A 13,286-nucleotide genomic window follows, 5' to 3' on the forward strand; every position below is an offset into this window, starting at 1 on the left:
TGTACTGGGCAAACTGAATGTCTTTCAGGTGATCCACCTTTTAGATCAATGGGTTCTGCCTCATTTTTATGTTATCAAATTTTGTCTTATTTAAAAATTTACATGTGTTTTTTCCCCCATGATGCTCTCGAGCTAAGGCTTCAATTTCATAAGGCTCCAAAAGTAGTGATGAAACGTGTGGCTTATTAAATGCCCCACTTGAATTCTTCCATGAAAATGCCAGAAATAAATTCTCTTTCTCTGAACTCCTTGTAGGACAGTGTATGTAGCATTTATCTATCCTATGTTACCTTGCATTTTCAATATTTGTTTACTGAAATTATCAGTCACATTTTATTTTAAATCCACTGAGGGCTGGGAGTTTGTTTCAAACATCTCTTTATCACCTGTCATAGTACCTTAGTATAAGGTGTCCAATGAAAATATTTAATGCATTAAAGAATTTATCAAAACAGTAATGAAAATGGCCTGTAATTTTAATTTGTGAATGGTGCAGGACATTCTGCCCCAGTCAGTGATTATCTGATACACTTCCCCAGCACAAAGTTGCTTTATCACCTGAGAACTGGTGAGTACCCTCCAAGTCGTAGTTTAGAAGTTATGTTGGCCTCCCTTGTACTGATTGCAGCACTGGGGTGGGGACCCGGTATGAAGGCAAAAGTCGTAGAAGCAAAGCTGCAGGACAGTTCTTCCTGTCCCTTTTCTAAAGCAGATCCTCAGCCCCAGTGTTGTGCTGAGACCACCATCTTACAGTAATCGTTCATTGTTTTTATTTTATGCGTCTTACATCACAATATTCTCAACAGCAAATGATTGTTAATGTACCAGACATTTTTACTTTGTTAGATGGAGATTGTTCCTTCCATTTAGTAGATGAGAAAAATGAAAGTTTAAAGAGTAACAGAATTCCAAAGGATTAGACGGCTAGTTAAGTGGCAGAGCCCAGATGGGAACCTCTGTGTTCTTGGTTCTCAATCCACTGGTTGTTCCTGTGACCCGCCCCCCCTCCCCAGGCTGTTCACTCCAAACAATGTAAATGTCATCATGACTGAAAAGTTATGTAAATGTTTTTGAGAGATTCAGTATTTCTGAAATTAGATAAAAGATTCAAATTAGAGGGGGTATAACCTGAAGATACACCTAATTAATATTTATAAATTCTAGAACATAATTTTATTACTGCTTATGAGCAACACTTTGAAAGCTTGAGATGCCTAAAATTCTAGTATAGAGACTAGAAAACTTATTTTATGAGTACCTCGAGTATCACCCGGGCTGACTCTAATGAACTAGCGGTTCTGGGAAGAGAAAAATAAAATACGCTCCGTGTAAGGGCAAAGTCATAGGGAGCAATTTATTACAACATGTGTAAAGTAGAATTTTAGGTACTTGCTGCTAAGCTACACATTATTTGTATGATTTTAAGTGAGTGTTCCTACATGTATCATGTCCTGTTATAGAATGAATACCTAAATGAAGATGTTGATGCCAGAGTTATTGAATATGAGGATAACCAGCCTCTCCTAGATATGTTTCTGCAGAAGCCAATGGGTTTACTGTCCCTCCTTGATGAAGAAAGTAGGTTTCCCAAGGCCACCGACCAGACTCTTGTAGGTGAGTTTTAAATTCAGTATGTCTGCATAGTTTTCATGTAATACAGTCATGCAATTCTAAATAATTTTTTTAAATTTTCATTATCTGGGAGAAAAATAGCTGTGGCAAAGCCTATTTATCTAACTTTAAACAACAGACTTTGGATCTAATACCTGGACCAGTGAATGTTTATAATAGGGTGACATATTTAGGGATGAATTAAACAAGTTTGGATATTGGACTTCTCTGTATATTATGCTTGAGCCCCAGCTGTAGGGCCTCCTGTTATAAATGACCTTAGGAATTATCCAGCCCAAAATTAGAAATCAGAGGGCAGGGCAAAAGGACAGCTCTGAAACTGGAAAAGAGATCGCTAACCAGGAGGAAATTCATCTGTGATGTTCTAATTGTTTTTCTAATAGAGGCAAATAGCCTCAAACACCTTAATAATCTCTAAGTTAAGTACATTAATGAACAGCCATGATAGTAATCCTGAGTCATCAAAGAACAATTAAACATATTCATTTTTCTATTTGAGAGGCAGAGATGTGTATATTATATTTAAGAAGATTATCATCTAAAATGGTTAAAAGAAAAATGTCCTACCCCTTAAATTAAAAAAAAAAGGAAACTTCAGATTTTTCAGATATCTGAAAAAACCATTTTCAATGTGGAAACATACTCCCTGATATAAGAGATACTCATTATGTATAATAAATACTTTGAGAACATTTAGATTCCCATTTTTCTCTCATTTCCTTTTGGTGATACAGAGATTCTGATTCTTACCATTAAGTCTGTGATGTTGCTTCCTTCAGACTCTGCAATTGGCTTATTCTCTCCTCTAGTTGGACAATACTAGATGGAAAAGAAAACCCCAAGGTTTGGGGGAAATCTTTTCATACTAATTACTTGATTTTTGATTTTAAAATGTACCTTCCAGGACATGGAATAACAGAGAATTGTGTTGGTGTAACTGTTGTAGAAATGCCTTTGTGATCCTATTGTGTTTCCCGGATAATCAGTAACAGCCTATAGCTCCTCTTACAGAAAAGAGAGCTAAAATACCAAATTTCTAGACTCAGGGCTTCACATCAGACTGTGTTTCACAAAGCTCTCTGGACAATGTCAAGATGTCAAGAACATAGTTCCCTTTCTCTGTACCAGTGGTCCTTAAAATGTGGTCCCCAAACCAGGAACACCAACATCATTTGAGAACTTGCTGGAAATGTTAATTCATGGATTCTACTCCAGACCTACCGAGGCAGAAACTCTGAGGGTGGGACCCAGCAGACTATTTTAACAAGCCCTCCAGGTCATTCTGATGGTTGCAAAGGTTGGGGACCTGCTGTTTGAAATCATATTGGAATGGTAAAATTCATGATCTTGAGTTTTGTCTTACCATTTATGATTATATTACAAATATGCATATAACGGTTATATAAAATGTTCTGTGTTTTTTTCCACTGTGTATTGTCAGTTTTATGGTGAAAGAGATGTTACAGTCAATCCGTATTTTTTGAGGGCCCTCCTACATGCTTGAGATAGGAGTTACATTTTTTTCTGCAGAAAAATTTGAAGGCAACCTGAAATCACAGTACTTCTGGAGACCTAAAAGGATGGAACTTAGTTTTGGAATTCATCATTACGCAGGAAAGGTAAGAACTCTGAAGCATTGTAATTGAGTTTCTCTTTAGTCTTTCACTGAATAATAAGGCTATGAAAATTACGGCCCCAAATATTTATAGACAGTTATAATGAGATAAAGTCCATCTTTCTGTTCTTAAGATCTGGCTTGGGATGAGGCTGGCTGGCAATAAGTACCTATTTTTTCCTTCCTTTAATGATAACTGGGAACCTTTTATAGAAACTGCCTTCTTCAAACGTCAGATGCTTCTCTGTCCATTACAGCCTTTGTCTCTCCTCCTTCGTAACAAGAGAAGGTGCCAGGCTGGAGGTAGGACCAGATAACTGAGCTCATTAATTAGAGAGAATTAGCTTATGAACTGTCATGCGGTTGGTGGAAGCAACGTTTGTACACTGATGGATACACCTTCCCACACCAGAGCAAACCTGAGATACATCATCCTACACCCAGAAGACGCTTTACTTCCCTTCTGTGGAGAATAACAGGTCTTTCCATCACAAAGATGTTATAAGTACTGGAGGACTAAGAAGATATTCAAATCAAGAAGGAATTCATAAAATGAGAAATACATAAGCAAAGTGAAATAACACCGAACCCCAAGCATTTAGTCTGCTAGAATTTGTGTCAGTCAACATTCCGCAGACTTTTGTCATTGAAAAAAAAAATCTACCTAAAGTATTATAGTTATAGCCTTTCTCATGATTATCAGCATGTTATTTTCCAAATAAGCCTCCTTTAAAACATCCATCAAGAATTTTCTATGATCATTTTATCCAGTTGTTTTTAATAACCGTATTAGTCTTCTCTAGCTGCCATAACAAAAATGCCACAAGCTTAGGGGCAGGAGGAGCAACTTAAACACAGAAATGTATTTTCTCAGGGTTCTGGAGGCTAGAAGTCCAAGATCAAGACGCCAGCAGGTACGAATACCTGGTGAGGCCAGTCCTCCTGGCTTGCAGGTGACCGCCTTCCCGATCGGCCTCATGGCCTTTTCTCTGTGTACATGGGAGGCAGCGAAAGAGGTCGCTGGTGTATCTTCCTCTTCTTGAAAGAATAACAGTCCTGCGGGATTCGAGCCCCAACCTTACAGCCTCCTTTAACTTTCATTACCTCCTTAAAGACCTGTTCCCAAATACAGTCCCACTGGGAACTGGATTTTCAACATATCCATTTTAGAGGGACACAGTTCAGTCCCTAACAGCAACCGCTTTGGACCATGCTACAGAAGTCTTTGACTTACACTGATCTTTAGAAAGTCTTCAAATTATTTAGAAGTTCCAGAAACACAAACACCCACAGTGTGTTTAGACCACACTACTACTGAGACAGAATCTATAAAGGCCTTTTCACTGCAGGTGAATCAGTTATCATAGAAATGAGAACACCTTGGTGGCCCCTACCCTCCAAATAGAGAAAGGAAACACGCAAAACTGCCAACATAATAAATGGGAGGGATCAAACTTCTTTGGTTATTTCAACCCAAATGAAATCAGTGAGACACAAATTTTTCTCTGAAAAGATATAGTGTAAGCCTGGAGAGGTTCCGTTTTCCAACCAAGTTGTAAGGGACTACCTTTATAAATCTTTGTGCGCCTGTCACTCAGCACTGAGTGAGGGCTCTCAGTGAATATCTGTTGATGATGATAAGGATGATGACATTGGCTGTGACAATGATGGTAACGTATTTCATCAACAGGTCATCTACAATGCAGGTGGGTTCTTAGCTAAAAACAGAGACACTCTTCCAAACGATATTGTACTGCTTTTGAGGTCATCAGAAAACAGTGTAATCAGGCAGCTAGTCAGCCACCCTCTGACAAAAACAGGTAAGCTAAGGCAATTTCCTTTCATTTTTTTTGATGTGTGAGTTGGTTTTAATTAGAGAAGTTTCCTCTGGCCCAATCAAGTAGTTTCTGACTCTGTGATTTTTATGTGTATAACCCTCAGTTTTTTCATGTTGGTTTCTTTTCAGTTCTATAAATATGTACTTATACCCTCTGCCCTGAAGAAAAATATAAAACAATGTAAAGGATCTAGGTTTTCATTAAAGAAAATTGTTTGCAGCACATATCAGAAAATACGATGGGGTCCTAGCTGCTCACTGGAAGAGTTCAGTCACCTCCGCGGAGTTCAGAACCACCTGCTGTGTCAGGAATGGGCAGCTTTTGGATGATTCTTTGAGATTCTGCAGGTTTAGTGAGTTCTGCCTTATTGATTAAAAATTCACATGCCTTTGGGGGAAGGGTCTAGCTGAGTGGTAGAGCATGTACCTAGCGTGCAGAATCCTCAATTCAATTCCCAGTACCTCCATCAAAATAAATACCAAATTACCTCCCCCAAAACAAACAAAAACAAACAAGAGAAAATTTTTTAAAAAGTCACATGCCTTTGTTCCAACCAACTGTGTCATCCTTGCATTTGCTTTTAAGTAGGAAAAAAAATGTAGTCTGATTTGTTTTTCTTTACTGGGGTTTAAAATTGTTCTCTGTACCTCATTGAGGTGTAACTGACATACAATAAACAGCACATATTTCAACAGTAAAATTTGATGGGTTCTTTACATACATAGACGCCTGTAAAACCATCACCACAATCAGTAGTGAACAAGTTCATCATCCCCAGGTGATGTTCCCCCTTGAGTCTTCATGGTCCCTCCCTCCAGTCCTCCATGCCCCTACTCGGTTGTTCTAGCACCACCTGTTTAAAAAGATCATTCTTTCCCCTATTAAATTGCTTGGGCACCCTTGTTCAATATATACATATTGAATATAATATTGAAAATATTGAGGCTTCACCTGGGTCCCCCTCCCTGCACTGCAGTGTGAAACCTCATCAGACAGAACACTGAGGCCATAACAGGGCTCACCTCACTTGTTTCCTCTTTCTCGAGGGTCAGTGTCCTGTACTGCTTGTTGCAAAAATTGTTCCTAGACAAATACTACATGATTCCACTTACATGAGGTCTTAGTCATAGAGACAGACAGTAGAATAGTGGTTGCCAGGGGCTAGGGTCAGGGGAAATAGGGAGTTAGTATCTAATGGGTACAGAGTTTCTGTTTTACAAGATAAAGAGCTCCGGAGATGGATGGTGGTGATGATTGCACAATATTACAAATGTATTTAAAGCAACTGAACTGTACACCTAAAAAGATTAAGGTGCTAAATTTTATATCATGTCTATTTTATCACAGTAAAAAAAAACCACTGAAAATAAAAAAAGAACTGTTTCATCAACTTTGTAACTCTTTATAGTTGTTTGAGGTGGAAAGGTTAATCCAGTCCCTGTGACTTTATCCTGTCCAGAAAAGAAGTCTTCAGTTTTGACTTTAACAGTTTTCAACTCTTTCTGTATCCACTGACAGTGTCAGTACATCTAACTTCGTTTCCACCCTTTTAAAATATGCAGCCAGGTTCTCAATGCTATGTCGTGTCTCCTGACTTTCAATAGAACAGTGTCTAGTTGGCTGGGGAAACGGGAAGAACTTTCTAGTCAAAGGTGTTTCAGTAACTCAGAGCCTCAAAGCTATCAAAGGCTTTTAAGTTTTACATTCAACTAGATTTGCAGACATGTAATAGTAATGACAGTAATAATAATAAATGACTTTGTTTAGAAATTGCAGTGTGCTAGTCACTGTACAAAGACTTTCATTTACTTCTAAAAACAACACTCTGAAGAGGAAGTACTTTAATAGATGAGATGCGGAGGCTGGAAAAGGCTGAGCTGCCTCCTCAGTGTTACCCCACCGAGGAGTCCTGAAAGCGGGTGTGAAAGTGCAGACTCTTCAGTTCTGTATGGCGCTGTCTCCCAGATTCTGAAATAACCACAGCCCTTTGCGTGTATGACTTCAAATGCGAAAATATGGCTCAGTCACAATCGGGGAAATACATCTGAACTCTTTGCAGCTCGCATCTCTAGTCTGTTATGTTGCAAAAAAATGTGTTACAGCTCGGTGTTACAGCTCAGTTGAGACAGCAACCTGGATCCGTGCGAGAGACCAAGCAGCGCTCACAGAGCGGGAAAGCTCAGGTTTATTATGCCAGCAGCAAGAAAAATTACCATTTCCGACTGTGGAGCCCGTCGGTAGTTTACACAGGCCTTTTATATGCTGCTACTTTTACACTTTGCAACATCATATGCAAATAAAGTATAACAGAAGTTGACCAACCAGGAACAAGCTTTGTAGAGATAGGCCAATCAGGAGTGAGCTCCATGCAAATGAAGTGCTACAAATGGACCAATCAGAAATAAGGGAAGTGGACCAATCAGAAGTGAGAGTAATAACCAATTAGGAGTGAAGGAAATAACCAATCAGAAGTGAAGGAAATAACCAATCAGAAGTGAGCTCAGGGAACCAATAGAATTCTAGGTGTAAGTTAGCCGCTTTAGAGGCAGAAAGAGAGATAAAAGCCTCTGGGCCAGGGAGCCAGACGGTGCTGGGAGGAGAGCAGCGGCCCTGCCTAGGGGTCCTGCCTGTCTTTTTATGGGGCTTCCTGCCTCAGTTTCATCACAGTTTCATTCATCAGGTCTACTGTAAAAGCAAAGTCAATATAATTTCTGACGTTAAGATCTGTGCTCATTTTAGTTCCTGTTGATATGCATGAATGAGTCTTGTAAAAGCTCTCATTTATTTTCCTGTTAAATAATTTTACAACTTATATATAAATTTTGTTAAAGGGAATTATTAATTTTTAAATTTCCTCTAGTGGTTTAATTTCAGATAAACTTAAAAGTTTAGTGTGTGTTTGGTCAACATTAAGTAATGATAGCTAGTAAACAATGGGTCTGTCCTGATTAATGTGCTGCTAGTACTTTGTATGTTCATCTTGCTTCAGGGAAATCTCCAAGTCTGTAGTTGGTTTTTGTTTCTTCCCAATTAAAATGTTTTTTCTAAAACTTTTCCTGGTAATCCTGAAAAAAAAAAAAAAGAAGAAGAAAAGAATTCCTGAAGCTGTTCCTCTGAAAGCCATCAGTGACCGCTCTGCTTTGTTCAGTAAGACTCACATTTCAAAAGTGAGCAGTGCCGTATGCAGCCTCAGCCCCGCACAAAAGCCACGCACCCACCTGGCACTTCTGCTGGAATGATGGGGGGATAGGGGACAAGCAGAGCAAAGACCAAACCCCATGTGGGCTCCTTCCTGCACTGTCATCTCAGAGCCAGCCTTTTGCAACCACAAAAAGAAAAAGAAAAAAAAAAGGATTTGCCAAAACATGCAGCCTCTACTTTCTGCCTTAAAGAATGAGAGTGGAGAGAAACAGTGGAGAGAAACAGTCTTCCTGAAGTGATCCTGAATTCTGGAAATATTTTGATGACTCCTAGAGGATAAACTCTCAGACTGTGGGTTGGTGGGTGTATTGTGCTGGGTGGGAAGGGAGCAAACATGAACTGACATTTCCAGGCACCCACCATGTTCCAGAAATGCTGGCACCAGAATTATGGGAGGTATTTTCTGGATTCAAACTGCAACTCAGAGACTCAGAGTAAATGATGCGTAATTTAAGCACTATAGCTGGTATCCAAACCCAGGTCTTCCTGGCTTCCAAGGACATAATTTCTTCACTACACCATAATTTTTCACAGCCTTGTGTTGTCTCCAAGTATACAGCCCTAGACCAGGGACCTAGTTCTGAATGTTAGGTCAAAAATGGCATTTGCCCTCAACCATACTGAACTTGCTTATAACCACTTCATGTGAATTGAAATCCATAAGGTTTTTAAGGCCCACTGTAAAGCTTTTTTTTTTTTCAGTTTTCAGTTTTAAACAGACAGAATTGTTACAATTTGACTGCACCTATACAATATATTGCCTGTAAATAAATAAATACAATATACTGCACTTTTTTTAGTTTATATGTATGTACTGATCATTGTTTCTAAGAACAGTTTAGAGCTTTAGCTTTTTAAACTTACATAGTTATCAAAGCCAACCACAAAATAAGAGTCAACAGAATGCAGTAATCCAATCATAAAGGACAGTCAAATGTACTTAGACATATTCAAGAAGTCAGTCATCTAAGTTATAAATAATAAGTAGTTCATTTGTGTCTTTTTTTTTTTAGATTCCACATATAAATGATATCATGTGGCATTTTTCTTTCTCTTTTCAGCCCACTTGACTTAGTATGACAAACTCTGGGTCCAACCATATTGCTGCAAATAGCATTCATTATTTTATTCTTTTTTATGGCCGAGTAGTGTTCCATTGTATGTAAGGCTCACATTTGCATTAAAGAGAATCTCAGATGCCATTTAATACACACACACAAAATTACTCCTTTATCATAATTACCCCATATCTTATAACAATTAAAAGGAAATCCAACACTTACCTCTCCTTCTTCAGTTCTCTAAACTGGAGGGTTTTTTTTTTTTTCTGAATGTAAAATTTGTTATAAATTTCCCTTCATATTATTTTATCCCTAAGTGTCTCAGTCACTAGGTTAAGCAAGCATACGAGTATGAATATTGTGGGATCAACAGTGCTTCTTTTAACATTGAAATAAAGGGAGGAAATCCTCTATCCATTAAGGCTTCTAAAAGGTGTATTAATTTTATCTACATTCTCATAGGTAATCTGCCACATTCTAAAACTAAAAATGTAATAAACTATCAAATGAAGACTTCAGAAAAGTCGATCAACCTGACAAAGGTAAGAAAATGCACTTTTCATGGCAATGAATCTAAGACTCTGGCCTTTACAATGGCAGTATTTTATTTGTATGCTAAGAGTAAACAGCCTTTTCCTTAGTTTCCTCCCTTTGATCTTTCTTTTCTGCTAAAATAGATGTTTATGTTATGTTCATATTACCACTAGTCACTAAAATAATCATGCATTTCCAATATATTCCCAACTTTTCATTTACAGCTAGTTTTTATATTACACTAAGACCAACTGAAAATGTATCAGCTCAGGTCAGAGAGAGTCACATCCCACGCAAAACTGGTTAGAATCCCAGTGAGACTGGCGAAACAGTTACCTGAAAGTAAAAATTCAGCATTTTGTCATTTTATGTATGTGAAGGCATAGACGAAGGAAAAGAAGATCACTGTCTTTCTTGGTCTTAGGGTGAAGCTGGAGAAGCCACACGTCACGCCAGAGAGACCACCAACATGAAAACACAAACAGTTGCATCATATTTTAGAGTAAGATACTAAATTGTGCTGTGTTGTGCTTAGACGTGTTATTTGTTCTAAGTTACCGATAAAAAGAAAGTAACAAATATCAGTGTGCTGTTAGCAAAAGAGAGTGTTTATTGTGTTTCATTTACTGTCTGTTAGATACATGACCTATCAGAGTGTATTATGGATTGGTTTCCTTCGGTAGTTTATCTATCCAATTATTATATACTAGGTCAGTCTTAATGGAGGTCTGTAGCTTGATTAAAATTTGGTCCAGAATCAAATGCGTTTCCACTAGAATGAAACCTAAGAGGGTTTTTAATTCAATGGTATGCTAACCATCAGTCCTCCTCTCCACTCCTGAATGATCTTAGGGTGGACAGATGGGACAAGATGGAGCATCCATCTCCATTCCTTTATCTTTCTGTACCTAGAGGAGCTGAAAACCTCAAAGGAAAAATAGCGCTGGTGTAGACACAGGGCAAGGAGACAGGACACCAGGGAAACACAGTAACATGCCAAGGCTGTGAGTTGCTGTGTCCTTCACGTGGGATCAAGGGGACCCTTTTTCCTTGGACAATGTGGGAGATGGGAGAGAAAAGGAGCATTTCACGTTCTCTGTGCTCTGGAGAACCAGCTCTGGATCTCCCTGCCTGCATTACTGCCTCCAGTTCTTGTTTATCTCTTCTGATAAAGTCATAGTAACCAGACAACGAAAATGAATAAAATACCACCTAACACCTAGAAATTAATCATATCGTGTAACGTGGCAGAAAGAGGAGGAAATTGGGTTAAATTTCCTATGTGTTAATTAATCCAATTCCCTAACAGAATCATAAAATACTTTTAAAAAATAACTGGGTAACTTTACTGAGTATTTTTCAAGTCCTAAGCTTATAGCAGACAGTGTGCACTTCCTCATCTGTGAGGCGTGCTGAGTGCATTTATGTGCCTAATATTTCATGTTTGCCGCTGGTAAACCCACCTTCCATCAGGCTGCAGCACAGCTGAATGACTGAGCGTATTTACAGCCAAATTATTTTCTTCCTTAAGTGAGTTGCCGAGGACTAATTATCATACCACTGCTGTTGACGTCAAACACCATGTTTATGTTTAAGCCATTCGATCATAAAGTCATTTTACACCTCCAGCAGCACTGAAAAGTGATGGACGATAATTCCATATAGCATGTAACGTATTTTAAGTTATTTTTCATCCTGCAGAGGAGAATGGAAATAATGTAACACTCAGCCTTAGTCTCCAAGAAACACCATGCCTCAGCTGCAGGGAGCTCTTGCTCAGGACACCGACAGACACGTGTATCACCTTTCCACCTCCAGCGCCTGGCGGATGTGTGCCTGACTCCCTGAGTCTGGTGCCCAAGAGAAAGCCCAGCAAATCCAGTGCTATGTCAGTTTCCCAGTTCCAGGGCTGGCTTGCACTGGCTTTGTATTTCCGTCAGTAAAGAGGACCCAGCCACCAGCAGCTATCCACGTCCAAACATTCATTACCTTGCTGACAGATTGTAACCCGGTCTGTGACATAGTCATTTTTGGAGATTCCACTTTTAGCTGAAGCATGATTCTGCTAACGTGTTATACTTAGTTGTCTAGCAGTTGGTGGCTGTTTTAATACGGTGTTGCTGCAGAAGACAGTTTTCATGTCCATGCGATTAAAATATTTCTAAAATAAGAAATTATCAAACTAGAGCAGATTACTTAAATGGATTTGCTTATTTTTGTAACCTTGTCCTGTATATTAAACGCATTAACTTCTCAGTTCTTATTTTAAACTAGGAGATGATTCTGACAGGGATCAAAGTATTCACTTTCGTACTTTCTATTAAAAAAAAAGTTAGACAAGGAAGTTAATTGTAAAAGAAGGAAAGCAGATCGTGGGCCTAAATATTGTAATTTGGCAAATTTCTCCAAGATGATATAATTACTTACAGACAAACTCTATCAAAATAATCTTATCTATTAATTAAAACTGCCTTAAGAATTTACAGGCAGCCTTGTAATGGCTAAGTTCCTAATTATTACATCTTCATTTTTATGAGTAAATATGTATTTTTAAAAATATACTATAAATAAGATTTTTATTAATACATATTTCCCTCACTTATTGTGAATTACTGTGTAGCCCTCAGTTTTCAGATTTCATTTTTATAATACAAAGACCTGCAAGCTCGTAAGTTTTTGTGTGTGACGCTGGGAACTTAATTTTTGTTGTATGCTTATAGTATTCTCTGATGGATTTGTTATCGAAAATGGTGGTGGGCCAGCCTCACTTTGTCCGCTGCATCAAACCAAATAATGAACGTCAGGCAAGAAAATATGACAAAGAGAAAGTTCTGCTGCAGCTTCGCTACACGGGAATTCTGGAGACGGCAAGAATTCGAAGGCTGGGATACTCGCATCGGATACTCTTTGCCAACTTCATAAAGCGGTACGTGGATTTCTTAAGTTTCCATGTATGGTGTATAGAAAAATTCTTGAGAAGAATTCTAGGAAACAAAAAGAGAATTACTTAGGCGTTCTAGGAAAGGAGGCATTTTGTTGGCAAGAACGATTATGGATCAGAAGAGAAGGCAGATATGAGCTGGGGCTGGAACTTTCTGTTGGTGGCTGGGGGCTGCCCACGTCAAAGACACACATCCCAGGATGCGTGCTGGAGACAGTGTGATGGAAAGGCCAGTTGGAGGACCTGGTTCTCGTCTTAGCTCTGCCACTTGCCATGTGACCACCAGCCTATGGCAGTGATTGTCACCAGGGGGAGACTTTGCCCCTCAAAGCACCCGTAATTGTGTGGAGCCTTTTTGGGTTGTTACAGTTGGTGTGAGGCAAGTTGCTGCTGGCGTCTGATGGGTGGAAGCCAGGGATGCTGCTAAAGATCCTAAAATGCACAGGACAGCTCCCCACGACAGT

At 38.9% G+C, this 13,286-nt stretch overlaps 1 protein-coding gene across 1 annotated transcript in view; it reads left to right on the plus strand.

The window, feature by feature from the left end:
* Positions 1-13,286, plus strand: part of MYO3A (myosin IIIA) — a 184,574-nt gene that overhangs the window by 124,878 nt on the left and 46,410 nt on the right. The window contains exons 20-25 of the mRNA XM_072954981.1: positions 1,461-1,614; positions 3,163-3,251; positions 4,938-5,067; positions 9,810-9,889; positions 10,306-10,383; positions 12,602-12,807. Coding sequence (XP_072811082.1) covers positions 1,461-1,614; positions 3,163-3,251; positions 4,938-5,067; positions 9,810-9,889; positions 10,306-10,383; positions 12,602-12,807 — 737 coding nt within the window. The remainder of the gene's footprint in view (positions 1-1,460; positions 1,615-3,162; positions 3,252-4,937; positions 5,068-9,809; positions 9,890-10,305; positions 10,384-12,601; positions 12,808-13,286) is intronic.

Source organism: Vicugna pacos, chromosome 35, assembly GCF_048564905.1.
Source record: "Vicugna pacos chromosome 35, VicPac4, whole genome shotgun sequence".
Lineage (NCBI taxonomy): Eukaryota > Metazoa > Chordata > Mammalia > Artiodactyla > Camelidae > Vicugna > Vicugna pacos.